Source organism: Oreochromis niloticus, linkage group LG10 (genome assembly GCF_001858045.2).
Source record: "Oreochromis niloticus isolate F11D_XX linkage group LG10, O_niloticus_UMD_NMBU, whole genome shotgun sequence".
Taxonomy (NCBI): domain Eukaryota; kingdom Metazoa; phylum Chordata; class Actinopteri; order Cichliformes; family Cichlidae; genus Oreochromis; species Oreochromis niloticus.
The window spans coordinates 32,851,083-32,878,461 of NC_031975.2; the positions used below are offsets into that span (position 1 = coordinate 32,851,083).

Here is a 27,379-nt window from a genome sequence, read left to right on the forward strand (position 1 = left end):
AAGATGACGAGCCGAGATGGGGTGGAGATCAACATAACAGGTGCTGAATGAGAAAAATTCATTCCTATGTTATTAATCTTTGCAAGCAGAAAGGAAAGAAAATGTTCACAGTCCTCATTGGACGAAATAGGAGCCACAGGTAGAGCAGGAGTAACAATGTCACTCATGGTGTTTAACAGCACCTTATGATTACCTCTGCTCTTTGTAACCAAGTGTGAGAAATGGGCAGCCCTCGCATCTCTGATCAGAAAGACAGACGCAACAACGTTGTCATCCCCTATGTAGCCGGTGTATCAGAGAAACTCAGGAGAGTTTTCTCCAAGCACGACATCCCAGTGTACTTCAGACCCAGCAACACACTCAGACAGAAACTGGTTCACCCGAAAGACAAAACTCCAAAACACAGACTGAACAACGTGGTGTATGCTGTACAGTGCAGCGAGGAATGCCCAGACCTCTACATTGGAGAGACCAAACAGCCACTTCACAAGCGCATGGCACAACATAGAAGAGCCACCTCCACAGGACAAGACTCAGCAGTCCACCTGCATCTTAAGGATAAAGGTCACTCTTTCGAGGATGCCAATGTTCACATATTGGACAGAGAGGACAGATGGTTTGAAAGAGGAGTGAAAGAGGCCATCTATGTCCACTGTGAGCGACCATCTTTGAACAGAGGCGGTGGTTTACGACACCAACTGTCTGCCATCTATAATCCAGTTTTGAGTTCCCTCCCCAGACGCCTTAACGCCCACTCACATCCTGGGCCATCTGACCTCAGGAAATCACATGACAAGGTGGGGCCAGGTTTCACAATGAGCTCACCCGAAACCCTGGCTGATTAGGTCCCACACCCACTTTCACACCTTGGCTCAGGTGATTAGGTAGAGGATCAATAGTTGGTCCATGACCCTCTCGGTGGGTTACACCCACAGGGCTTAAATCTGGGACTCTCCACAATTTGACCCTAGAACTGAAGAAGTTCTTGGATGAAATGTCTTCTTAAAGAAGTCCAGACGCTTTTCTTTCCAAGCTCCTTAGGCTACTGATATTTATCCCTCCCTGGGCTCAAACATTTAACATGTGGACGTCATTTAAATTTAGAGAACATAAAAAATCATCATCGTCAACAGAACATTAGAACAAATACAATAACAAAGTTATTATAAAACAGTTTTCCATTTAGTGATTATTCAGCTTTAACTGTTGTCCTGCTCTCACCACAGCACTGGACTCAAAGGATATTACACAATAAATTAGATCACAAGTGTGTGTGTGTGTGTGTGTGTGTGTGTGTGTGTGTGTGTGTGTGTGTGTGTTCAAAGGGTAAGTTTCAGCGCTGGCTCCATATTTCAGCTCCAGAGATTGCTGCTTGCTTAAAACATAACTTAAATGTAGTGATGAATTATCTGACCCTAACTTTAATAATGACATTTTTTTCACAAAGATGGACCTTTGTCCTTTCCACCTGTGATGACTTAGACCTCAGAGGGCAACAACCCGAGATCATGGGGCAACCTTTGCTATGCTTTCAGACAAACATAAGCACAGAGCCAGACACAGGAAGAGTTCACAGCAGTTATTTGCAGTAGAGAGTTGTTTTGGTGCTCATCAGCAGTTTCCTTTCTGTCCTGCAAGGATGCTCTGTCACTCCAGCTGGTCATCATTACAAGGACTCACAGAAGACGTGACAGAGGTGGTGGACAGAAGAACAAGTGTTATTGGAGGTGAGTAGATTGAATTTGACAGATTGAATCATAGTTTCATTCACAGGCTTCCTCTTGAAGGTGTCTGCAAACCTATAAGCACAAGTTGATCAAAACTTGTAGAGTTGGGGCTCTGAGCATCTGAACATCTCTTCTGGCTCTTGGAGGAGGCGGACCCATCTCTCCCTCTCCCTCCCTTATCTTTCCTGCTTCGCTTCTATGTCCTTGTCTCGTCTCGTCTAACTCCAACCCCCAGAGAGCCTCTCTGTCTCGGTCTTGTTCTCTAAAACCTAAAGAATTATGGATTTGATCAACTGGTAACATAATGCAATTGACAGTCTCTCCTGGGTTCGGGAGAGCCCGAGTGTCCTGCAGGGACGTTCCCTGCCTGACACACGATGGACGGGTGGCAGAAGTGGCGCGTCGTGTGCCTGGCGGGACTCTCTATTGAGGACATCGATATATAACGGGGTTCCTGCTGATCAGAGCTGGCTCGGCCCTGGCTTATTGGAAAATGAAGAAAGCGGTTACAGCTGTTCAAAACCCCACAAGGCTAGCTGCTCTGATCGAAGGGCTGGGACGAGCTGTGAGTACTCGGACTGTTAGTACGCAAGAAAGATCCTGGAGAAGCTCACGACTCTTCAACTGGAAACTGATACACCTGCGGACCAGTGATGTACTGAGAACAACTCAATCAATCAATCAATCAATCAATCAATCAATCAATCAATCAATCAATCAATCAATCAATCAATCAATCAATCACCCACCTCTGGTCACCAAAAGCATTTTGCACTGCTCCTCAGGCTGAAGGATTCTTGTGATTTCAGAAGCACAAACCTACAACACAGGAACAATTCAAAGTGTTTATTCACAGCAGCAGAGCTCAACAGCTGCAGTATTTTCACCTGAGCAGGTTTCATGGAGGAGCTCGCAGGCAGGAGAGTAATGTGAGAGTTTAAGGTCCAAATGCCATCGTATCCAAACTGTGATGATCCCACGAGCAGCAGGAAACACACTGTGGGAATCGTAAAGAAGGAGACCAGAAGGGTCAGCCTGAGCTTAGATAGATGACTCGCAGTCTTCTCCTCTCTGTTTCAGCTGAGCAACCAAACAACGATCCACTGACAAAGGAAGAGGAGGATCCACTGGAGTTTGAAAACTCCCAGCAGTGAAGCGGCAGCCTCAGTCTTCACCCCCCGGGTTCACCTGTATTCTTTAGATTAGAGCAGAATGTCTTTTATTGTCACTAGCATCGCCTCCTCAGTGCAAACATGTGGGAGAAGAAAGGTGGGTGAGGTGCAGTTCTGCAGCAGTATATGCATGTGAACAGTAGTCAAAATATATAATGTACAAATATACAAATCCAGTAAAAATAAATAAATAGTGTTTTGTGTTTACAGTTTGGGTTATTGCACAGTGGTGATGGGTCTTTGCATTGGGGGGTGTAACTGTGCCGTCAGTGATGTGTGAGATCAGCGTGGTCTTTGTGCTGATGCAGCTGTAGCGCCTCCCTGAGGGAAGCAGGCTGAACAGGTCAAAACTGTCTTTACTTTCACAGAAAGCAAACACTGAGCTTCACAGAGTCTCACCGTGTGAAGACATATTTATTTATTTATTTTATTTTATTTTATTTAGAAAGAGGGGCAAAACATATGAATGGACATTCTAACAAATGTAAATATGCCAGATTACAGCCTTGGGCTAATTTCCATCCTCTGGCAGGTTGGTGTTAAACACACGTTAGTAAAAACATACAGAAACAATATTTACAGGTCATGTGACAGTGATCACATGATACTAGAACAAACAATGACAAGAAGAGTGGACACAGAGGACAATAACGGAAACACATTGATTATGTTGCACATGCCCTGACTGTCCTGATATTGCACTGACCCGTTACACTAACAGTTGTTTCCCTTTTTGTAACACACAAACTCTTTTTCACGTCCAATATGAAGCATGATTATTAAACATGATTACATGTTTGTGTCCCTCAGCCGCCCCTTTAAGTGACTCTTACAGACAGGGAGACTTTCCCTCACTGACAGTGGAAGAATATTCCAGAAGCTCACTCCCTGATATGACAGAAAAAGGTGAAAAGGTCTAAATGCCAGCTCACAATCGCCTCTCACAGTGGCTCGAGTCAGTCGAGCAGCACTGTTAGACTGTTGTTTAATAAAATCCCTCACTGGTGGAGATATGCATGTGCAGGATTAGGTCCTGATTCAATCACATATTTGAGTTTTTCTTGCACTTTTAAATATATTCAGAGAAACAAGCATCACTGTGCTGCACTGCACAGGAGAGGCTAGTAGTTTATTAGTCACTTATTTAATGGATTTGCTGTGGTAACCAGTGCACAGTAAGAGACAAAGTCATATGAGTATAAACATGGATGTGTTAATGCAGCCTGTGCTGTGTTCATGTGAGAAATGTCTGCTTCTTGCATCCACAAAAATATTTAATAAAGTTGTTTTGATTGTGACTGATGTGGCTATATTATTGTTATTATAATTAATATCACATTATATATTTGTGACAGTATGCACATCGGTATAAAACCTTCACCTCTCTGCGTGTTTAGGCTTTTCTTCTTTTTGTCACATTTAAAGTTTGTTTGAATCAAGTTCTTAATTTTTTGGCTTATTTGAAACTAAAAGTCTCAGATTTTCAGTTTGTGAAGAAAAAGAAGAAAACAGAAACATTTGGATCGTATAAAGAAGCCTCTGTGTGAGCGCGACGTCTCCACCAGCCAGCAGAGTGTGTGTGTGTGTGTGTGTGTGTGTGTGTCTCTGTGTGTGTGTGTGTGTGTGTGTCTGTGTGTGTGTGTGTGTCTGTGTGTGTGTGTGTGTGTGTGTGTCTCTGTGTCTGTGTGTCTGTGTGTGTGTGTGTGTGTGTGTGTCTGTGTGTGTGTGTGTGTGTGTGTGTCTCTGTGTCTGTGTGTGTGTGTGTGTGTGTGTCTGTGTGTGTGTGTCTGTGTGTGTGTGTCACAGAGACAAAGTCTTTTTGTCCTTTGTGTTTTCTTCAGTTAAAGTAAGTTTTCAGCTTCGACTGTTCTTCGTCAGTCATGACGCCGCCGCCGTTTCTCCTCCATCAGCTCTGACATCACTGTAATGGTCACATGAACGCTCTGATGTTTCACAAAGACACGGCGAGGACAGATGAAAGCTCCCCGTGTGAAACTAACACAGCTTAAAACACTAAACAGAAACTGGAAACCAAATAAAGACAGACGGCTTATGATGACCAACCCACGGACTACAAAACACACTGATGACATCATCATTCACCTGTGAGGTCATCACTGTGCAAGGAGGAAGAGCGAATCCTGTGCAGTGTGGACGGACGCCTCGCTGTTGCTACTGAACTTTAATTTACTACAAGTATACAACTTATTACAGTGTAACTGTACTTTATTATAACTGTACTGAGAACGCAGTACTGTAGTACATGTCCCAGACTGGCTTCTCTGCAGTACTGATGATACACACGTAAACACTGCAGCCGTTCACGCTCGCAGACACACAAACACGCTGTGTGTGTAGCTCCGCCCCCGTGACCTCCCCCCAACCTCCATCACAGAGACACACTGTTCAGTGTGGCCGGACAGTCGTCCCTCACACACACTCACACACACACACTCACAGGATGGCTGCTGTCTCTCCTCCAACGCCCCGAACCTTCATCGCCCTCCTCTTCCTCCTGTCAGGTGAGAAGCACGCACTCTGACATCAGCGTGACATCACAGCACAGGTCCAGACTCGTGGGTGTGACAGCGGCGCTCAGGTCTGTTTGTATGGCGTGAATGACGCCTCGTGGCTTCCTGTCTCTTTGTCTGTGTGAGCTCGTCTGTTCTCGTGGTCGTCTCCGTCTCCTGCTGGTCGACCGTTTCTCTTCTATCAAGGATTCAAAGTTTACCCAGCACAGAGCGCCGGTCAGCTACAGGAAGTCAGTACTGCGTGTTTCCTGTATTCTGCGTGTTTTGATTCGATCCTTATCGCTCTGCTTGGTCTGACGTCGCATCACTGCATCTCGTGCTGTCATATATGACGCGTGTTTACATGTGCAAACGTCATGTTTGTGTCTTTGTGCTGCAGGTGGATGGTTTTTGTCAGTTTCCTCTTTTAAAGTAATGGAAGGGGGCGTGGCCTCTCTGTCCTGTCAGTACTCCGTGCAGCGTTTCGGGCTCAGCCGGGTCTGCTGGGGTCGCGGCTGCGGGACCTTCTGGTGCAGCAACATCCTGGTGCAGACCGACGAGAACGGCGCCGTCACACAGGTGTGATTACATCACAGAAGTCAGATTACATCACAGAGGTCAGGCATAACGTTGTCCCCTTGATTATCTGGGGTTACCTGGCGCTCCTGTAAGCTCCTCCCTGTTTCTTCTTCTGTTGAATTCATGCTCCTCCCCCTGGTTGTATAACCCTGGTCCTGGCTGCAGGTGGAGGACCGCTACCAGCTGACGGGGGACATCATGGACGGGCAGATGGACCTGGACATCCTGAATGTGAGGCGGACGGACAGCGGGCCGTACTGCTGCAGGGTGGACATCAACGGGCTCTTCAACGACCAGAAGATGATCATGAACCTGAGAGTGGTCAAAGGTGAGTGACTAGTTCTGTTTCTGAGGTTCTCCAAAGTTTGGTGAGTAAAAGTTTGTCCCTCTCAGCTCCAGTCTCAGTGCTCGTCCCCAGCTCTCCTCCACCCACAACAACAGCAACAACAGTGAGCACAACGACGGAGCTCAAGACTGAACGAGTGACGGAGTCACCGACCTCCACAGGTGTGACGACAGGTGAGGTGAACTGTCTCTGTTAACTCTTCTCTGTGATAGACGTCCACTCCAGGTCTCTGGTCTCTGTCTCGTTTAGCCAACTGGAAAACTCTGCTGTCGTCTCAGCTGGACCTTCTGAGGAGAAACTCCACCCTGCTGCACGCTGACACCCTCACTGTGAGTAAGCACCACCGACCATCTTAGGCTCGACGTGTTCGGGATTGTACAGCCACTAGCTCATTAGCTTAGCTTAGCATGGAGGCTGGAAACAGGGCAAACAGGCGAGACCAAAGCGCAGCACAGAGCAGCACGTTGGAGCAAACAAACACCATGAACTCGTCTGTACACCACAGTGTTCAGAGTCAGGGTGAGGACGTCCGTCCCACGGCTGGGACCAAACAGGGTCATCAGCAGATCCCAGCTCAGCAGCATGAATGAAACCTCAACGAGCTGAAGCCACCGACCTTCTGGTTAGTGGCTGACCTGCTACCTGAGCTACAGCCCACTTTAAGAGTTCATGTCCTGAATTAACCGTTTGAGCATCGGACCTTTGTCAGCCAGCTCCAAGCTAAACTGTCCGTGCTGCAGTCTGATGAATCCTCTCCACCTGCAGGTGGAGGACGCTCTGCCCTCTCTCTCCCTTCAGATCAACGTTCCCATCCTCTCTCTCTCTGTCAGCGTGTTGATGGTCCTCGCCGCAGTGTTCCTCTTCCTGGCCTTCAGACGTACGTCCTCCATGTCTCTGCAGCACGTTTGCACACAGACACAAAGATGAGGTTCATTTTTTGTTTTCTGCTGCAGGTGGAATCTACAGACGAGCCTTAAAGCCCGGCTGGTGAGTTCAACACAGGAAGCAAACAGCACGCTAACATGCCGATGTCACACAGTGACAGCCAATCACAGCCAGCCAGCTTACTCTCACACCTGAAACAAAGCACGCAGAAAGAAACACAGACCACCTGCACAAAATGAATCGGAGTTATTACTGCAGTGCTGAGGCTCGCTCTGACAGTAACTCGGCTGTTTGTAACTCTGCAGCTTCTCCTCTGAAGAACCTCCTCACATCATCTACGAGATCCGCATGAGGAGGCCGGTGCAGGAGAACATCTACACTCTGGACTAACAGAGGAACCATTCGTGCTGAAACAGGGAAGAAGCTGGTGACGTTTCTGTTTACACTGTTATTAGAAATATGCAGAAACACTGTTTGTGATGAGCTCAACACAGAGCGTGTTTAATGATTTTTGGTTTCTGGGTTATCTCTGCTCCTTGTTCATGTCTGTTCTACTTTCTCTTTACATTTGTCACCCAGAAAAAATACAGAGGCTGATGAATGTGAGATGTTGTGGTTAAATCTCAGTGGCCTCCATGTGTGATCTCAATAATAAAGCTGTATGTGTGGGAGCCTGAGAGCCAAATAAAAGTTCTGTCTCAATTCTTAGCTATTCTTTTTTTTATTCATAAGGAGCCAATAAAAAACAATGATCAGGGCGTCCCTACCCTCTAACAAAAAAGCAGGTTAAAACGAAAAAGTTACGGCCTCCCCGTCGGGGAATCGAACACCACTATACTAATGTAGTGAAGTAGATTTTGGGTTAGGATGTTACATGATGTCCCTAAACGCACCACTGACATCCACACCTTTCAGCCGACAATTACCTGGCTATAAGAAACAGCTGCGCTTCACTACTGAGAGAAGGCATTTGGCAGTCTTGGCAATCTAAGGTGGCTGCAGCACTAGGCAGTTGAGCTCCACATATCTCTTAAGGAAAGCTACTCAGTTGCCCTTAGAGAGTGGTAAGTGCGACTTTTGTTTATCATACTGTGGCATAGTAGGGTGGACTCTGACTATTGTTCCCCTCTCTTGTTGCAGGTGTGCATTAGACTGCTGCTGTCTTGTCAGATGCCGTTTTGTTTGTTATGCACTACTTTTATAATGTATAGTGATTTGGGATGTGTTGGTTTTATGTTGATCTTTTATTGATTGTTTAACGTTTTATCTTTTCTTTTATTGTTTTAGTGGAGGTGCGGCCGCTTGTTCAGAGGCTAGGCACATGAGGTGGAATCCCCTCCCCGATGCATGCGAGTGTACACACCGGGCATAGGCAGATTGCACCCTTTAGAGTTTAGTGTGAGTGAGGTTTGCTGTGAAATCACACGGGTGAGTAATTTGTGGCACCCTTGGGCACTCCTCCCTGTAGGTTGCCTCCTCAAGTGGCCGGTCTCCACCATTTTGTTTAGTTGCTTCTTTTTAATATATTGTGCTTGTTTTAGGGTAGCATTGTGACAGGGAGTATGTTGTTTTAATTATCGTTTGGTAATAAAGGGTTTTAATTTATTATTTTACTCTCTCACCCCTGCTACCCTAGGTGCCTTTTAATCTTATAGTTATGTTTTAGTAGTTTCTCTTAATAAACTTTGGAATTATAAACTTCCTTTGTCTCCCCTCTGCCTTTAAATAACGAGTCTGTGGGCTTTGGTAGCCAGTGCAGTCCTCTCATTGGCTAGAGAAATCTTTCCTGGGGTTGTGGCGCTCTCCCCCAGGTGGCGTTGTCACTACTTTAGTAACCGTCCCCGGTTATCTCTCATTTTCGCGACACCACACTAACGAGGATTCCTGCACTAAACTGTTGTGCAGTACCTTTTTTTGTCCATGATCAAACCCCTTTGGGCTGGTGGCGCTCTACACCTTTGACGTACATGTATATTTCCCCACCTTGTGGCCAAAGACGGTATTACACCCGTGACTCCCCGCGGGATTGTTTAGCTAAACGGCCCTAAACCGTCTCCCATTCATTCTCTATGGTAGTGCTAAACCACTACGGATGTAATATATTTTTGGCCACTGTGGTCTCCCGGCGCTGTTTCGAGTTTGAGTCGCGGCATTTTTAAAACTTTCCAGCTCCAGAGAAGAAGTCAGACCTCAGCGCTGTGTGTTCATTAACCACAGGTAAGTAAGGTTACCTGAAATAAGAGTAAACCTGCAGCATAAATATGCAGCTGTGTTTTAAAGGTTTATGACCGCTTGATTCATCGTTTAGTTAAACAGTTTGTTGCTGTGTTAATCATGAATGAATAGGAGCTTTTATTACTCCGCGTGTGTAAATCTGGGTTTCTGACAGTGTTATGTTGGGAACATTAAACGTGTGTGTGTTGTTTTCATGTTGATAATACATATGTAAACACCCAGCACGCCCCTGCAGGCAGTTTATCCTTCAAGCTCGGGTCCTCTACCAGAGGCCTGGGAGCTTGAGGGTCCTGCGCAGTATCTTAGCTGTTCCCAGGACTGCGCTCTTCTGGACAGAGATCTCCGATGTTGTTCCCCGGATCTGCTGGAGCCACTCGCCTAGCTTGGGAGTCACCGCACCTAGTGCTCCGATTACCACGGGGACCACCGTTACCTTCACCCTCCACATCCTCTCGAGCTCTTCTCTGAGCCCTTGGTATTTCTCCAGCTTCTCGTGTTCCTTCTTCCTGATATTGCTGTCATTCGGAACCGCTACATCGATCACTACAGCCGTCTTCTTCTGTTTGTCTACCACCACTATGTCCGGTTGGTTAGCCACCACCATTTTGTCCGTCTGTATCTGGAAGTCCCACAGGATCTTAGCTCGGTCATTCTCCACCACCCTTGGGGGCATCTCCCATTTTGACCTCGGGACTTCCAGGTTATACTCGGCACAGATGTTCCTGTACACTATGCCGGCCACTTGGTTATGGCGTTCCATGTATGCCTTGCCTGCTAGCATCTTGCACCCTGCTGTTATGTGCTGGATTGTCTCTGGGGCATCTTTACACAGCCTGCACCTGGGGTCTTGCCTGGTGTGATAGACCCCAGCCTCTATGGATCTTGTACTCAGAGCTTGTTCTTGTGCTGCCATGATTAGTACCTCTGTGCTGTCTTTCAGTCCAGCTTTGTCCAGCCACTGGTAGGATTTCTGGATATCAGCCACCTCCTCTATCTGCCGGTGGTACATACCGTGCAGGGGCCTGTCCTTCCATGATGGTTCCTCGCCTTCCTCCTCTTTCTTGGGTTTCTGCTGCCTGAGGTATTCACTGAGCACGCTGTCAGTTGGGGCCATCTTCGTGATGTATTTGTGGATGTTTCTTGTCTCATCCTGGACTGTGGTGCTGACACTCACCAGTCCCCGGCCTCCTTCCTTCCGCTTAGTGTACAGCCTCAGGATGCTGGACTTGGGGTGAAACCCTCCATACATGGTAAGGAGCTTTCTTGTCTTTATGTCAGTGGCTTCTATCTCCTGCTTTGGCCAGCCTATTACCCCAGCAGGGTACCTGATCACGGGCAGGGCGTAGGTGTTGATGGCCCGGATCTTGTTCTTACCGTTCAGCTGACTCCTCAGGATTTGCCTGACCCTCTGCAGGTACTTGGTGGTTGCAGCTTTCCTAGCGGCCTCTTCATGGTTCCCATTCGCCTGCGGGATCCCCAGGTACTTATAACTGTCCTCTATGTCTGCAATGTTGCCTTCTGGTAGTTCAATCCCCTCAGTTCTGACTACCTTCCCTCTCTTTGTTACTATCCAACTACACTTCTCCAGCCCAAATGACATCCCGATGTTATTGCTGTATAGCCTGGTAGTGTGGATCAGGCTGGATGTCTCGTTCACTCTTGGCATACAGCTTGATGTCATCCATGTACAGGAGGTGGCTGACAACTGCTCCGTTCCGTAGTCGGTATCCGTAGCCAGTCTTTATCCTGTTTTCCTTCTCTCACCCCAACCGGTCGCAGCAGATGGCCCCGCCCCTCCCTGAGCCTGGTTCTGCCGGAGGTTTCTTCCTGTTAAAAGGGAGTTTTTCCTTCCCACTGTCGCCAACGTGCTTGCTCATAGGGGGTCATATGATTGTTGGGTTTTTCTCTGTATTTATTATTGTGCTATCTACTGTACAATATAAAGCACCTTGAGGCGACTTTTGTTGTGATTTGGTGCTATATAAATGAAATTGAATTGAATTGTCAATTATCTCGCTGAGGAGGTTCAGGCCTATGCAGAACAGCAGTGGGGACAGAGCATCTCCTTGGTAGATCCCGCACTTGATGGTGACTTGTGCTATGGGCTTGGAGTTGGCCTCTAGTGTTGTACGCCACATCCCCATTGAGTTCTTGATGAAGGCTCTTAGGGTCCTGTTGATCTTGTACAATTCTAGGCATTCCAGTATCCAGCTGTGGGGCATTGAGTCATAGGCCTTCTTGTAATCAATCCAGGCAGTGCACAGGTTGGTCAGTCTGGTCTTGCAGTCTCGGCTGACTGTCCTGTCTACCAGTAGCTGGTGTTTTGCGCCTCTGGTATTCTTGCCAATCCCTTTCTGTGCCCCGCTCATGTATTGAGCCATGTGCTTGTTCATCTTAGCCAATATGATGCCTGACAGGAGCTTCCATGTAGTACTGAGGCGGGTTATTGGTCGGTAGTTGGATGGGACCGGTCCCTTCCGGGGGTCCTTGAGGATCAGGACCGTCCAACCTTCGGTTAGCCATTCCAGGTGTCTCTCGTTAACTAGCAGCTGGTTCATTTGTGCTGCCAGACGCTCGTGGAGTGCAGTCAGCTTCTTCAGCCAGTAGGCATGAACCATGTCGGGCCCTGGTGCTGTCCAACTCTTCATACTGGAGACCCTTTCTTGGATATCTGCCACTGTGATGGTTACTGGACCCTGTTCGGGGAGGTCGCTGTGGTCTGCCCTCAGATCCACTAGCCACTGAGCATTGCCGTTATGGGTTGCGTCCTTCTCCCATATGTTCTTCCAGTATTGCTCCATCTCCAGCCTTGGTGGTGCTGTTCTCTTATTGTTCCCTTGCCACTGAGAGTACACCTTTGCTGGTTCTGTGGAGAACAGCTGGTTTATTCTCCTGCCTTCTATCTCTCTGGTGTACCTCCTCAAGCGGCTGGCCAAGGCTGTGAGTCTTTGCTTGGCAGTTTCCAAGGCCTCAGGTATGGGCAGCTTGCTGTATTTCTTATGCACCTTCTTTGTCGCACCTTTACAGTATAAGTAAACACAGGGAAGCTCTTTTCTTCAGGGTCTCCAAGGCCAAAACAACAAACAAAACACCCCCTTTTAGCTAAAAAACAAACCAAGAACTTTCTAACCCAAACAAAATACAATGGCTGAGCTCCCTGTCTAACCAAAACAGGAGAAAACAGTTGAAACAAACATGGCAGAGAACCCCTACCTGCTTCCACAACGATGAACTAATTAACACAGGGCACACCTATGCTCACAATAAAAGAAAGAAAAACAAAGTTCACAGAGTTTTAAGTTCTCTCACACACACACACACACACACACACTCACACTCACACTCACACTCACACTCACACTCACACACTAAGGCCTGCTGCCCAAAACACTATGGCTCACAGCTCTGGCAAAATGGGGGAAAATGGCAGGGGTGTGGCAGTTTAGGATGGCAGACTATATGCCGTGGCTGACGAGCTGAAACACCCCTCAGCTGTGGCTCATGAGGCACACCTGCAACACAAGAAAAGGAAAAAAAAACTCTCTCTCTCCCCGAGGGAGAGCCACCAGAGGTCAGCGACCGTAACACCCCCCCACATAAAATATCACATACAGTGAAGCAGACACACTTTTAACAACTGTCACCAAGTCCGTTATTGAGGTTAACACTGGGTCCTGGACAGTGCATCAGCCACCACGTTGTCAATACCTCTCTGGTGTCGGATGTCTATGTTGTACTCCTGAGCAAGCAACGCCCATCTCATCAGTCTTTGGTTGTGATTGTACATGTTTTAGGAATACCAGAGGGTTATGGTCAGTATAAACCATAACAGGAGCGGTGGTTGACCCTACGTACACGTCGAAATGCTGCAGAGCAAGCAACATGGCCAGGGTTTCTTTCTCGATGGTGGAATAGTTGAGTTGATGAGGCTTGAACTTAGCTGAGAAGTAGGAAACCGGGTGACTGATGCCATCAACTCCATCCTGTAGTAGTACTGCCCCAGCGCCAGTAGCGCTTGCGTCCACTTCCAGCTTGAAGGCCTTGCTGAAGTCCGGAGCAGCCAGTACAGGGGCCTTTCTGCAACTCCGTTAGTTGGCTAACCTCCCTCCGTGCTCCTTTGATCTTGCCCTCTAGCCTCCTTCTCCATGGAGGGTACTGCCCCTTGTGGCTGTTCAACTTGTAGCCAAGCATCTCACTGATCACTGCTGCCGTAGTGTAGATCAGCTTGTTAGTGTCGGTAATCGTGGTTGTAGGTATCGTCCGTAGTGCTGCATTAACATCATCTAGCAGACCTTCTGAGGGTACTTCACGTAATCTTGGTAACCTGCTACGGGGGATCCAGGTTTCAAGCTTGGCCATGATCCTATCTTTCAGGTCAGTTCCTCTCGCACTCAACGATCCTTCTCCTATCGCACTTGGGGCTATGTACCCAATCTCGGGTGGGGGTGATGATATCTCCCCCCTGACCTGGCGTCCTGACTGCTCCTTGCCGTAGCATTTATGTTGTACCTCGTCAATCTCTAGCTGTGACAGCAGTCCCTTCTTTCGAACGTTGGAACACTGAGCTACTAGTTGTTTCGCCGTCATTGTGGATGTTGGGTATCGAAGAATCCATAGGCCCCTCATCCTATTCATGTAACCCCTTCCGCCAGGGTTACTTGCATAGTAGCATTCCAACAACGCCCTGTTTTCATCTCTTGCCCACCGATGCCTTCTTGTTCCAGTAGCCCACTTGTCATCAGGGTGCCCTGGTTGTCGTCAGGGTGCCCTGGTTCCTCAACACCTGACGCGGACCTTGTTGATCCGGGCGACGTCCGAGCCGGACGTCTCGCTCATGTCTGCGGTAGGCTCGCTTAGCATAGGGGGTCTAGCCTTAGGACCCTTACTGGATACAGACGCCTCAGGCAGGAATCGAACTTGCGATCCTCTGCTCCAAAGGCGTGTAGTCTAACCACTACGCTCTCCAGCTGCTCCTGGTTCCCTGACCGGGAATCGAACCCGGGCCGCGGCGGTGAGAGCGCCGAATCCTAACCACTAGATTCGGCGCTATGTGTGTGTGTGTGTGTGTGTGTGTGTGTGTGTGTGTGTGTGTGTATATATATATATATATATATAATATATATATAATATATATATATATATATATATACACATACACACATATACACATATACATATAAAAAAAAAACACCCAGCGCGCCCCTGCGGGCGGTTTATCCTTCAAGCTCGGGTCCTCTACCAGAGGCCTGGGAGCTTGAGGGTCCTGCGCAGTATCTTAGCTGTTCCCAGGACTGCGCTCTTCTGGACAGAGATCTCCGATGTTGTTCCCCGGATCTGCTGGAGCCACTCGCCTAGCTTGGGAGTCACCGCACCTAGTGCTCCGATTACCACGGGGACCACCGTTACCTTCACCCTCCACATCCTCTCGAGCTCTTCTCTGAGCCCTTGGTATTTCTCCAGCTTCTCGTGTTCCTTCTTCCTGATATTGCTGTCATTCGGAACTGCTACATCGATCACTACAGCCGTCTTCTTCTGTTTGTCTACCACCACTATGTCCGGTTGGTTAGCCACCACCATTTTGTCCGTCTGCATCTGGAAGTCCCACAGGATCTTAGCTCGGTCATTCTCCACCACCCTTGGGGGCATCTCCCATTTTGACCTCGGGACTTCCAGGTTATACTCGGCACAGATGTTCCTGTACACTAAGCCGGCCACTTGGTTATGGCGCTCCATGTATGCCTTGCCTGCTAGCATTTTTATATATATATATATATATATATATATATATATATATATATATATATGTATATATGTACACACACACACATATACAGGGAGTGCATAATTATTAGGCAACTTCCTTTCCTTTGGCCAAATGGGTCAAAAGAAGGACTTGACAGGCTCAGAAAAGTCAAAAATAGTGAGATATCTTGCAGAGGGATGCAGCAGTCTTAAAATTGCAAAGCTTCTGAAGCGTGATCATCGAACAATCAAGCGTTTCATTCAAAATAGTCAACAGGGTCGCAAGAAGCGTGTGGAAAAACCAAGGTGCAAAATAACTGCCCATGAACTGAGAAAAGTCAAGCGTGCAGCTGCCAAGATGCCACTTGCCACCAGTTTGGCCATATTTCAGAGCTGCAACATCACTGGAGTGCCCAAAAGCACAAGGTGTGCAATACTCAGAGACATGGCCAAGGTAAGAAAGGCTGAAAGACGACCACCACTGAACAAGACACACAAGCTGAAACGTCAAGACTGGGCCAAGAAATATCTCAAGACTGATTTTTCTAAGGTTTTATGGACTGATGAAATGAGAGTGAGTCTTGATGGGCCAGATGGATGGGCCCGTGGCTGGATTGGTAAAGGGTAGAGAGCTCCAGTCCGACTCAGACGCCAGCAAGGTGGAGGTGGAGTACTGGTTTGGGCTGGTATCATCAAAGATGAGCTTGTGGGGCCTTTTCGGGTTGAGGATGGAGTCAAGCTCAACTCCCAGTCCTACTGCCAGTTTCTGGAAGACACCTTCTTCAAGCAGTGGTACAGGAAGAAGTCTGCATCCTTCAAGAAAAACATGATTTTCATGCAGGACAATGCTCCATCACACGCGTCCAAGTACTCCACAGCGTGGCTGGCAAGAAAGGGTATAAAAGAAGAAAAACTAATGACATGGCCTCCTTGTTCACCTGATCTGAACCCCATTGAGAACCTGTGGTCCATCATCAAATGTGAGATTTACAAGGAGGGAAAACAGTACACCTCTCTGAACAGTGTCTGGGAGGCTGTGGTTGCTGCTGCACGCAATGTTGATGGTGAACAGATCAAAACACTGACAGAATCCATGGATGGCAGGCTTTTGAGTGTCCTTGCAAAGAAAGGTGGCTATATTGGTCGCTGATTTGTTTTTGTTTTGTTTTTGAATATCAGAAATGTATATTTGTGAATGTGGAGATGTTATATTGGTTTCACTGGTAAAAATAAATAATTGAAATGGGTATATATTTGTTTTTTGTTAAGTTGCCTAATAATTATGCACAGTAATAGTCACCTGCACACACAGATATCCCCCTAAAATAGCTAAAACTAAACACAAACTAAAAACTACTTCCAAAAACATTCAGCTTTGATATTAATGAGTTTTTTGGGTTCATTGAGAACATGGTTGTTGTTCAATAATAAAATTATTCCTCAAAAATACAACTTGCCTAATAATTCTGCACTCCCTGTATTTAGGCCATGTTCTTTAACCAAATTATAAGATTGCCAAAAGTTTTAAATAGGCAGGTTCAATACTTACTGTTTATATTACCTATTTGGTACGTTACTATAATGATTTTTCATAGAGGTCGTTTGCACTTTGTGAATTCAGTTTTAAGGGATTAAGTGCTCCCAATTTTATAGAGTTCTACTTTTATCTGGATACTTGAAGTACAGTCAACCTTTCTATTTTGCTTTCTCACTTCCCTTTTATGTCATTCCTTAGTTCCAATGTTAACTGTGTGTCTTTAAATACTAGGGGCTTAAGAGACGGTGTTAAAAGAAAATCAATATTTTTGTTCTGTAAAAATGTAAATGCGAGCTGTATACTGCTACAAGAAACACACTCTGTGGAGGCAGATGAAAATTTTTGGTGTAGTCAGTGGGGGGAAAGAATAATTCTTTGTCATGGTACTAACAAATCAGCTGGGGTAGCCTTACTATTTAAAAACTTTCGTAATAAAATTGAAACTCATAGGAAAGACAGTCTGGGCTATTGGCTAATTTGTGTGCTCAAAGTGGATAATAGCTTTTTGATTCTATGTAATGTTTATGGTTACAACAATGTAGCTCAGAACAAACTCTTATTTACTGAGATTACCAATCACCTAAAAGAACTATCTCACAAATACTCCACAAACAATCTTATATTAGGAGGAGATTTCAATAAGGTTTATGACGAATGGCTTGATAGATCACCCTCTAAATTCCATTCCCATCATATAAATTCATTTTTACACAACTTCTGTCTAAATCTCAGCCTAATAGATCCTTGGAGATTAGCTAACCCACTTGTTCAGTCCTTTTCGTGGTTCAAGCCTGATGGTTCGGCTAAATCTCGTATCGACTTCTGGCTAATCTCAGACAGCTTAATGCAGAATAATGTAAATGTGGGTGTCTCAGCTGCGCCTTTAACCGACCACTGTGTGATACATTTCAGTGTCACTCCTCAACTTAAAAACTCTTATAATAAAGTTTACTGGAAGTTTAACTCATCCCTGCTTACCAATGAAAATTTTAGTAACGAAATACTTCGACAACTAGAACTTATTTCAACTAATGAAAACATAAGTTCTTACACAGAAAAGTGGGAATTCTTTAAGTTTAAAGTACGTCAAATCTCAATTAAACACAGTAAAATAATAGCTTATCAGAACAAGCAAAAAGAAGCTGAAATTATCAGAGAACTTAATCACATCTGCTCGAAACCCTTTTTTAATGATAATGACAAACAACATAGAAGTATTCTACAGTCTTCTTTAGACGATATTTATACTAAAAAGGCCAAAGGAGCATATCTGAGATCCCGAGCCAAGTGGATCGAGGATGGCGAAAAAAGTACAGCATATTTCTGTAGATTAGAAAAGACAAGACGAGAGAAATGTGGCTATGCACTGACCCTCAATTAATATCTAAAGAAATCTTTACCTTTTACAGTAATTTGTACTCCTCTTCATACTCTAGACCATTGGCTGAGACATTTTTTCAATCTATCAAACACCTGATTCCTAAAATTGATGAAAATTTTAAAAAGACCTGTGAGGGCAAAACTACCATTGAAGAGTTAGAGCATTAAGTGCTTTACCCAAAGATAAAGCACCAGGTTGTGATGGTTTGACCAGCAACTTTTACAAACATTTTTGGGTTCATATTAGAACCCTTGTGTTTGGAATGCTTACAGAAACATTAGAAAATGGGTCTCTCACACAGTATGAAACAAGGGGTAATAACACTCACACCAAAACCTGGGAAAGATCCGACTCTTCTTGATAATTTAAGACCAATTACTCTATTAAATAATGATTATAAACTTCTAACACATATTTTTGCAAACAGGTTAAAATCGGGCATAACTCAAATTATTTCTGACTCTGTCTGGATTTATAAAAGGCCGCTCAATCCATAATAATATCCGCCTTATTTTGGACTTGATTGACTACAACTACCTAATTGAAAACCAAGGTTTTGTCCTATTTTTAGATTTTTACAAAGCCTTCGACATGATAGAGCATGAATTTATGTTTCAAGCCCTAGATTTGTTTGGCTTTGGGGGTAACTTCATTAATGTAATCAAATTACTGTATAGAGATACTAACAGTTCAGTGTGTCTTCCACGTGGCACCTCACAAAGATTTAGGATTTGCAGAGGAATAAAACAAGGATGTCCAATCTCGCCATTGTTGTTTATCGCAGCAACAGAAATGCTTTCCATACTGATTAAAAATGCTGAGTTTGGTAAGATATCTATCCTGGGTAAAGAGCTCTCTATCAGCCAGTTAGCCGATGATACAACTATTTTCCTAAATAACCTGAATGAAATCCCCAAAATCCTGCAGATTATTGAAACTTTCTCGAAAGCTCCAGGGTTAAAGCTGAATTTAAACAAATGTGAGATCTTACCCTTAAATGATTGTACTATTTCTAACACTTTTAATATTCCTGTTAAATCCACTGTCAAATATTTGGGTGTGTATATAACCAAGAATAAGACTGATTTAGATAACCTTAATATTTGGGAGAAAATTCAAATCTGTAGAACTCATTTAAATAACTGGGCTCAGAGAGACTTATCGATTCTAGGTAGAATTTTTCTTACCAAAATGGAAAGCATCTCCAGGCTAGTATACCCTGCATATGCGATAGGAGTGCCTAAATCAGCAATCAAAGCTATTAACCAGCTAAACTTTGATTTTATATGGAAACGTAAAACCCACTATATTAGGCAAGGTAATTTAGTCAAACGTTTTGAAGATGGAGGTTTGCAAGCTATTGAATTTGACAGCTTAAATGGCACCCTAAAATAAATTGGCTTAGGTCATTTTTAAGAAGTCAAAATAACCTTTGGTTTCACATTCCAAGCAAAATATTCTCAGATCTAGGCGGAATTAACCTTTTACTTATATGTGACTTTGACATTAAAAAAAACTCCCCATAAAGCTCTCTTCCTTTCACCAGCAAGTTTTATTATACTGGAAATTAATATACAAACATAACTATAGCAACACTCCCCTATGGAACTGTCGTTACATAAAAGTTGGTAACAAATCAATCTTTATGGAAAAATGGTACGATAAGGGCATCTGGTCAGTGATGACGCTGTCATAGCCTGTCAGTGACGTTGATTGGCTGCGTATATACGAATGTGAATCGCATCATTGGCTGGACTATAGGATAAGGTGGCATCATTCTAATCCCATACAGGAGCAGCCAGTCACTTACTAACACTGCAAAACAGAATTGTTAAAGTTTTAATTTTAATTTCAATTCAGGTTAAAAAAAAAAATTGTGCGCAGAGACCGTGCCAGCAGTGCGCAATTGCGCACGTGCACAGCTTAGAGGGAACATTGGTTGCAACATGTGTTTTCAATGTTGAGTGGTAGTGTGTTAATGATGAAAACGGTGTGTTAGTTGTGTTTCACTTCTGTAGCCTGTGTGCATCATTCTGGGCACAAGTGCATCACACTGCTGTGTGTTTAGAGTTTTGGTAAATGGAGATTCAGATTTACAAATGGTGTCCTGACCGGATGAATAGTGTTTAAGATTTTGGCAACTGTGAGATCGATTTGATGAGAGAGTTTTCATAGTTGACAGTTTAGTTTTTACAATGGGATTTAGTGTTTTAGCGATTCAGAAAAACTGTAACAGCACAGCTGCTTTATGCTGAGCTTGGACACCAAGTTGCTGTTTACACAGTCAGTCATGAATGATTTTTATTCACTCAGAATAAATATGACAGCTCTTATAGAGTTAGCTTTCACTGAGGCAGCTGATCACAGCCTTCTTTTTAAGTCAAGCTATCAGAGGTGACGTCACTGTTCCCTTAAAGTTTGTTTTCCCTTGTACGTCATACCCAGGGACCGCTCTGATCCCTCCTGTTCAAGCTCGATCGATTAAAGACACGTCTGCACCTGTGAGGGAGCAGAGCCTCAGGAGGAGGAGGTGCAGGGAGAGTACATCCTGCAGTTTGGGAATTAAAGGATCGTCTTTCCTGTGTCTTCTGGCGAATGATGACTGGCCTCTCGACTCTACTGCAGCACTCAGAGCACTTCATACATCTCTGTGTGTTTAAAGTGTTTCATATCCAACATTCACACTCAGGTGGACATTTACAAACCAGTTTTATCTCCTCGGTGTCGCGTCACGGGCTGTTCTGTTACTTTAAAGTGATGCTTCAGCTGTTAAGCAGATTCCCTCTGTGGGGTTTTTCTTTGTTTTTCCTTGTTAATAACTGTTTGTCATCAGTGATGTGGAACTAGCTTTCTGTCACTGAATGTATGTTTGTGATTAAATTTCAATTCTTCGTCTACCTTTTTACCCTTGTTTACCCAGGAGGAGGTGGTGAGGAGGTGGGTTCATGTGATACGATGTAGAGCAGGGGTGCCCAATCCTAGTCCTCGAGAGCTACCGTCCTGCAGCTTTTAGATTCATCCTTGTTCCAACACACCTGAATCAAATGAATGTCTTGTTATCAGGCCTTTGCCAAACTTGATGACATGCTGAAGAGGTCATCAAACCATTTGATTCAGCTGTGTTGGAGTAGGGATGCATCTAAAAGCTGCAGGACAGTAGCTCTCGAGGACTAGGATTGGGCACCCCTGATGTAGAGTATGCAGAGTGAACGCTTGGAGAAGGAAAGGCAGAAAATTATTGGACCGTGGAAATGATGTCATTATCGACTGTAACAGCGCGGGAAAATTAAACCATTGTTTCCGCCCGGTTTCGAACCGGGGACCTTTCGCGTGTGAGGCGAACGTGATAACCACTACACTACGGAAACTGTGCTGCTTCTCCCACAGCACACAGAGACACTGATATGGTGATCAGCGATAGGCTGAGCCGTGGACTGTTATCCGCGACCTGATGACGGCTTCGCTAACATATGCGTGTGCACACACCTTCGTGGGCAGGTTTCCGTAGTGTAGTGGTTATCACGTTCGCCTAACACGCGAAAGGTCCCCGGTTCGAAACCGGGCGGAAACACTAGTAACGTGTTTTTTCTTCTTCTTTCTTAAAAAAGAAGAAATGCTAGCTAACAGCAGAGCCGTTAGCCGTCTGTGTAGTTTAAACGAGGCCGTGGGATCAAAGTGTGCACGCGCAATCATTCAGGTAAGCAAACCCAAATGGTTTCAGTGGGACAGACGTTTCGTCCACTGGTGTTTCTTACTGCTGCTTTCACTTCAGTCTACGTGAGTCAGTTAAACAACAACTCACGAGGCAGTGGCCCACGCGGACCAGTTAGTGATGCGCAGCGTGTGTATTAATAATAATAAACTTTATTTATAAAGCACACTTAAAAACCAAGGGTATCCCAGTGTGCTTAACAAGTAACATGGAGGATAATAGAAACAGGACCAAAGCAAGTACTAGGTATGCAAGCAGATAACTGTCACTGATACACAGGAGACGCAGCAGATACAGAACAAACAAGGAATTAAATGAGCATAAAAGTGCATAATGTAAAAACACAAGTGAAATGTTAACTAGAGGAAAAGGCAAGATTGAATAAGTGGGTCTTTAGTCGTGATTTAAACAGTGCAATAGAATCAGAGGCACGGATAGCGAGAGTGAGGTTATTCCACAGCACCGGTGTAAGGATAAAAGGAACGGCCTGTTTCCGCCCGGTTTCGAACCGGGGACCTTTCGCGTGTGAGGCGAACGTGATAACCACTACACTACGGAAACCTCTGCGGGTAGGGGCACAGGCAACTGTACTGTTTGTACACAGGGACTGACTCACACACAAAGATTACAGCGAGGCTGGAACTCCTGCACCAACATTAAATATAATAATGAAGCTGAGCACAAACATGCAGCTGAGCACCATCTTCATCAGCTGAACTGTGTGTTTGTGCCCATCAGACTCACCGTGGTGACAGATGTATGACACTGCAGGAGCGCAGGCCTTATGAGCCCACAGGTTTGCTCACGAGGACTGCATGGAGGATTCTGTGTACTATAATTCATTATTATCAGGATGTCCTAAAAACTCCCTGAAAAGCCTTCAGCTGATCCAAAATGCTGCAGCAAGAGTCCTGACAGGGACTAGAAAGAGAGAGCAGATTTCTCCTGTTTTGGCTTCCCTTCATTGGCTTCCTGTTAAATCCAGAATTCAAAATCCTGCTCCTCACATACAAGGTCTTAAATAATCAGGCCCCATCTTATCTTAATGACCTTGTAGTACCATATCACCCTATTAGAGCACTTCGCTCTCACACTGCAGGCCTACTTGTTGTTCCTAGAGTATTTAAAAGTAGAATGGGAGGCAGAGCCTTCAGTTTTCAGGCCCCTCTTCTGTGGAACCAGCTTCCAGTTTGGATTCAGGAGACAGACACTATCTCTACTTTCAAGATTAGGCTTCAAACTTTCCTTTTTGCTAAAGCATATAGTTAGGGCTGGACCAGGTGACCCTGAATCCTCCCTTAGTTATGCTGCAATAGACGTAGGCTGCCGGGGATTCCCATGATGCATTGAGTTTTTCCTTTCTCACCCACTATGTGTTAACAGACCTCTCTTCATCGAATCATATCTGTTATTAATCTCTGTCTCTCTTCCACAGCATGTCTTTATCCTGTCTTCCTTCTCTCACCCCAACCAATCACAGCAGATGGCCCCGCCCCTCCCTGAGCCTGGTTCTACCGGAGGTTTCTTCCTGTTAAAAGGGAGTTTTTCCTTCCCACTGTCGCCAAAGTGCTTGCTCATAGGGGGTCATATGATTGTTGGGTTTTTCTCTGTATCTATTATTGTAGGGTCGACCTTACAATATGAAGCACCTTGAGGTGACTGTTGTTGTGATTTGGTGCTGTATAAATAAAATTGAATTGAATTCATTGTCGACTTTTCCTTCGTGATGTAGAAAGCTTGGGTTGTGTTTGGTTTGTGAACTCGCCTCATTTCTGGCGGAGCCTGTTCTTTGGAAACATATTTTCTGTGTCACCATGTTAGACCTCCTTCTCTGCTCTCCATGTTCACGGGTGGAGCAGTGAGTACTGGTTCCTTATCTCTCTGTTAGAGGGACCACAGGATTCAGCCCATCACTTGGGATATTTGCATCCATGTTTCACTGTAAGCTGATATGACAGTTCTTTCTTTTAATTACAGAAATATGTCAGCATTTGTGATATAATATATGTTATGTTGCCACCATTATACATTTCTGACTTTCCCTTAATGTGTTTTATGTGTCTGTGTGTTGGGGGGGCACAAACGGGCTCAGATTGCCCCTCTTACTCCTGTTCCTGTGTACTTTTACTGCTGCAGATGAAAGTGAAAGCAGGACTCTGAACTTCATGTGTCTGCAGTGCAGATACTTTTATACACACACACGCACACACACACACACACACTCCGGTCTGACCTGCTATCCCAGTCCTTCTGGCTGTTACATCACACACAGCAGGAAGCTCCTTATATGGGCGTCAGGATTTCCGCTGTAGCAGCAGGAAGCACCATATTTGGCCTTCAGCAGCGCCGGGATTTTCCTGCAGGGAGCTGCGGTCACAGTCCGATCGCACACACACACAGTGAGGACTTAATGGCAGTGTTCAGTGAAGATGTCACTGTATAAGCTGCTGATGCGACCTTTGAACTCTGACCTTTGTCGGATCCACTCAGACTGACAGGAGCCACAAACCTGAGTGAGAATCCCTCGAACAGTGACTTCAGGTTTTACCTGCTCAGAAACGTTTAGGTCATGTGATCTGTGCCTGACTCTTTATTCACACTCAGGTTTACTTTTGTCTCATGTCACCTGACCTCCATCAGCTGATGTGAAACACACACACACACACACACACACACACACACACACACACACACACACAGACCTACAAAATAAAAGCACCAGCAGGGTTCAGACTTTTATTGTTGAAGCTCTTTGAGAGGAAACAGGTGGAGTAGAAAATGTAAACATACAGGCCTACTCAGTAGGCGGAGCACGTGAACGCGTGTTCATCAACATACGTGTCAACAATATGTACAAACTACGGGATTCATATTTACATCACGAGGCGACCTTTGACCCCGCACACTAAACCTCTCTGCAGTCCGATGCTGTCAATCTGAGGTCAAAGGTCAACACATGTTGGAGCTGTTGGGGGAGGGCAGCTCCGCCAGTGGGCTCGCCATCGGGGAGCAGCAGGAGGGGGAGTAGAGGTGGGGGCATGGCGAGGAGTTGCAGATGTGTGACAGCGAGGAGGAGGAGGTGGTGAAGCAGGGGGAGGAGCTGTGTGTGGGGGAGGAGTACGTGGGGGTGTGGTGCTAGCGGCGGCGGTGGAGGAGGCAGAGCTGCCGTTGTTTTTGCGCTCGCGTTGCCTCTGGTGGATCTTGGCGTGCCTCTTGCGCTCATCACTGCGGGCGAACTTGCGTCCGCACTCAGCGCAGGCGAACGGCTTCTCGCCGGTGTGTGTGCGGATGTGCGTGGTCAGGTGGTCGCTGCGGCTGAAGCTGCGCATGCAGATGCGGCACTGGAACGGCTTCTGACCCGTGTGCACACGCACGTGGCGCGTCACCTCGTCGGAGCGGGAGAAGCGGCGGTCGCAGCCTTCGGCGGGGCAGGCGTACGGCCGCTCGTGAGGCGGCGTCTTGCACTGGCGGCCAGCGGCGGACTTCCTGGGCCTGCCGGACTTGGTGAGCTGCGTGTTGTGGGCGGGGCCAGGAGGCTGTGTCTGGATCTGCGAGGAGAAGGCTTTGATGGTGGAGAGCGGCGTGAGTGGTGGCGGCTTCTGATCCACGTTCACGCCCAGCTCGGCGTCCGACTGCTGCGGCAGAAGGTAGTCCGGCAACATCGGGACCAGCGAGGATGGCTGCAGGCCGAGGCGGGACGCAGCAACGGCGGGGTAGGCGGGAGGCGGACCCTGCTGTGGCGAGAAGGCCAGAGGGGCTGGCTGAGAGTCTGTGGCGGGGAGGAGCGGCTCGGCGCCGGCTGAGGTGTAGGTCGGTATCGCCGAGAAGACCGAGGTGATTTCAGCGGAGCTGCAGGTCACCTGGACGGAACTGATGGTCGGCTGGGATGGCGATGATGATGTCACTGACGGTGAAGAGACAGGAAGGCTGGAGGCAGGGGGCGGAGCCGCCACACCGACCAACAGGCTTAGGAGAGACTCCGCCCACAGATTGTTGCCACAGGTTGACACAGACGGCTCAAAGGAGAAGCGGCCGCTGTACGCCAGTGAGGGGAGGCGGGGCGTCAGCGGGAGGAGGCTCTGCAGGTCCGGGAGGTCTGAGAGGGAATCTGAGGGGAAGAAGGAGACACACAGGTGAGAACACATCACAGCACACCTGGGAGTCTGACTGGCTGTTTTTTTCCTTATTTTTTGGGGTTTATTAGGAAGGCACCGTTTGACCTCCGTACAGTGGTCTGATTGGTCCAGTTAATGAGCTCTGCCATGGTGCAGGGAAAAGCTCACCTGTGGCTCTCACAGCTGCAGGTGTGAGCCTAAGGTGAGCACCAGCTCAGCTTTACTAACAAACATTTAAATCACAATAAAACACTTCTCTCGCGTGCAACTTTGCAGGCTTTAATGCGAGCTGCAGCGTGCGCGTGCGCGCGACACAGGTAAACAGGTGACCGGCTCCTCACCTCCGTACTCTCCGGGCTCTCCGCTCAGCTGCCCGGCTCCCTCGGGCCCGGAGGCGGCCAGCAGCAGCATCTGCAGCTCCTCCAGCTTCGGGTATCCGTCCAATGGGGACAGCGGCGGCAGCAGACCGGGTAGCGGCTCCGGCAGCAGAGCCCTGGTGGCCGCCATGTCCCTGCGGGGAGAGCTCCGCGGCTCCCGGAGCTCCTTCGCTGCTGAGCCCCGCGGAGAGGCGCTCTGTCCGGGCGGAAGCTGCCGCTCGCGGGACGCCAACGCGGGAGGTGAGACTCTACCGGAGGGTCACCGGCGCAGGTGAGGCCGCTGCGTCATCAGAGGACGTAAACAACATCAGCTGTTTGTTTCCGGCTGTCGCGAGCGCACAGCCTGAAATCGGTGCTGTCAGGTCCTCGCGGAGGATTCCCGCCTTTATAAAGACTCCTGCGTGACGTAGATTCCCAAATATGGCGGCTCGGAAGCCCATATTTGGTCCGAATGGGGCGCGTGCTCCCGCGGCCGTCCGCGGTCCCGGCGCCCTTTGTCCCGCGCTTTAAGGAGCGCGCACGGTTCGACCCGAACCGGGGCTCGGCCCGGCAGCGTACCCACTGGACCGAGCCCGGAACGCGGCGCACGGGCGCGCAGCCAGCCGCCATGGCCGGAAACCCCGGAGACACGTCACGGCTCCGCGCGGAGTTTGAGGGCTCGGCGTCACGTGGAGCGCTTCCAGCCGCGTCATTACTTCCTCCTGCCTTATTTGGGTGGTTTCCTGTGAGTGCGGCCCCCAGCCGCTCTCACCCGCGTGCACGGCCGGGAACAGCGTGAAAACAAACCCCAACAAACCGGTGTTGTGCCAAAAAGTGATTTCCAATGTTTCCGTGTGTTTTTTATGTGTAATATCGTAACATATGTTGCTAAATAGACTTTGGTGAACAGGTATTACAAAGGGGTTATATATAAAATTAAAAAATTACCTGTTTCTCAAGTATCTTTGTAACTGGTTACATTACTGTTTTTGCTGTAACAAAACAAATTTCCCACCTGTGGGACTAATAAAGGTCATCTTATCTTATCTTATAACCAGTCAGCTCCCTTTTGTCACTTAACA

At 46.8% G+C, this 27,379-nt stretch overlaps 2 protein-coding genes and 3 non-coding genes across 7 annotated transcripts; 2 read left to right on the forward strand and 3 right to left on the reverse strand.

The window, feature by feature from the left end:
* The first annotated feature begins 5,294 nt into the window (after window positions 1–5,294).
* timd4 (T cell immunoglobulin and mucin domain containing 4) lies at window positions 5,295–7,923 on the forward strand. 3 transcript variants are annotated; one of them, XM_013265220.3, is made up of 8 exons: window positions 5,295–5,421; window positions 5,810–5,988; window positions 6,154–6,316; window positions 6,382–6,507; window positions 6,584–6,663; window positions 7,100–7,211; window positions 7,288–7,321; window positions 7,525–7,923. In XM_013265220.3, exons 1-8 carry the CDS (start codon window positions 5,361–5,363, stop codon window positions 7,607–7,609), a joined length of 840 nt encoding a protein of 279 aa, XP_013120674.1. In that variant the 5' UTR covers window positions 5,295–5,360; the 3' UTR covers window positions 7,610–7,923. The 3 variants fall into 3 exon arrangements, with proteins under 3 accessions (XP_013120674.1, XP_013120675.1, XP_013120676.1); XM_013265221.3 differs by having other exon boundaries at window positions 6,382–6,495; XM_013265222.3 differs by having other exon boundaries at window positions 5,312–5,660.
* Window positions 7,924–21,409: 13,486 nt separating this feature from the next.
* Window positions 21,410–21,482, reverse strand: trnav-cac (transfer RNA valine (anticodon CAC)). The gene has a single exon. It is a non-coding gene; the product is annotated as a tRNA-Val (tRNA).
* Window positions 21,483–21,612: 130 nt separating this feature from the next.
* trnav-aac (transfer RNA valine (anticodon AAC)) lies at window positions 21,613–21,685 on the forward strand. Its single transcript has one exon. It is a non-coding gene; the product is annotated as a tRNA-Val (tRNA).
* Window positions 21,686–22,314: 629 nt separating this feature from the next.
* trnav-cac (transfer RNA valine (anticodon CAC)) lies at window positions 22,315–22,387 on the reverse strand. The gene has a single exon. It is a non-coding gene; the product is annotated as a tRNA-Val (tRNA).
* Window positions 22,388–24,548: 2,161 nt separating this feature from the next.
* LOC100694374 (early growth response protein 1) lies at window positions 24,549–26,887 on the reverse strand. The gene is made up of 2 exons (XM_003457007.5): window positions 26,283–26,887; window positions 24,549–25,934 (listed from the first exon to the last, which is right to left on the reverse strand). Exons 1-2 carry the CDS (start codon window positions 26,446–26,448, stop codon window positions 24,769–24,771), a joined length of 1,332 nt encoding a protein of 443 aa, XP_003457055.2. The 5' UTR covers window positions 26,449–26,887; the 3' UTR covers window positions 24,549–24,768.
* Between the last annotated feature and the right edge of the window lie 492 nt (window positions 26,888–27,379).

Bases quoted from the DNA above. Each gene is read 5' to 3' on its own strand.
- LOC100694374 (XM_003457007.5), bottom strand. From the start codon at position 26,448: ATGGCGGCCACCAGGGCTCTGCTGCCGGAGCCGCTACCCGGTCTGCTG. The intron at 25,935-26,282 runs GTGAGGAGCCGG...TCTTCCCCTCAG, and splicing joins AGAGCCCGGAGAGTACGGAG to ATTCCCTCTCAGACCTCCCG.
- timd4 (XM_013265220.3), top strand. From the start codon at position 5,361: ATGGCTGCTGTCTCTCCTCCAACGCCCCGAACCTTCATCGCCCTCCTC. The intron at 5,422-5,809 runs GTGAGAAGCACG...TTTGTGCTGCAG, and splicing joins CCTCCTCTTCCTCCTGTCAG to GTGGATGGTTTTTGTCAGTT. The intron at 6,664-7,099 runs GTGAGTAAGCAC...CTCCACCTGCAG, and splicing joins TGCACGCTGACACCCTCACT to GTGGAGGACGCTCTGCCCTC.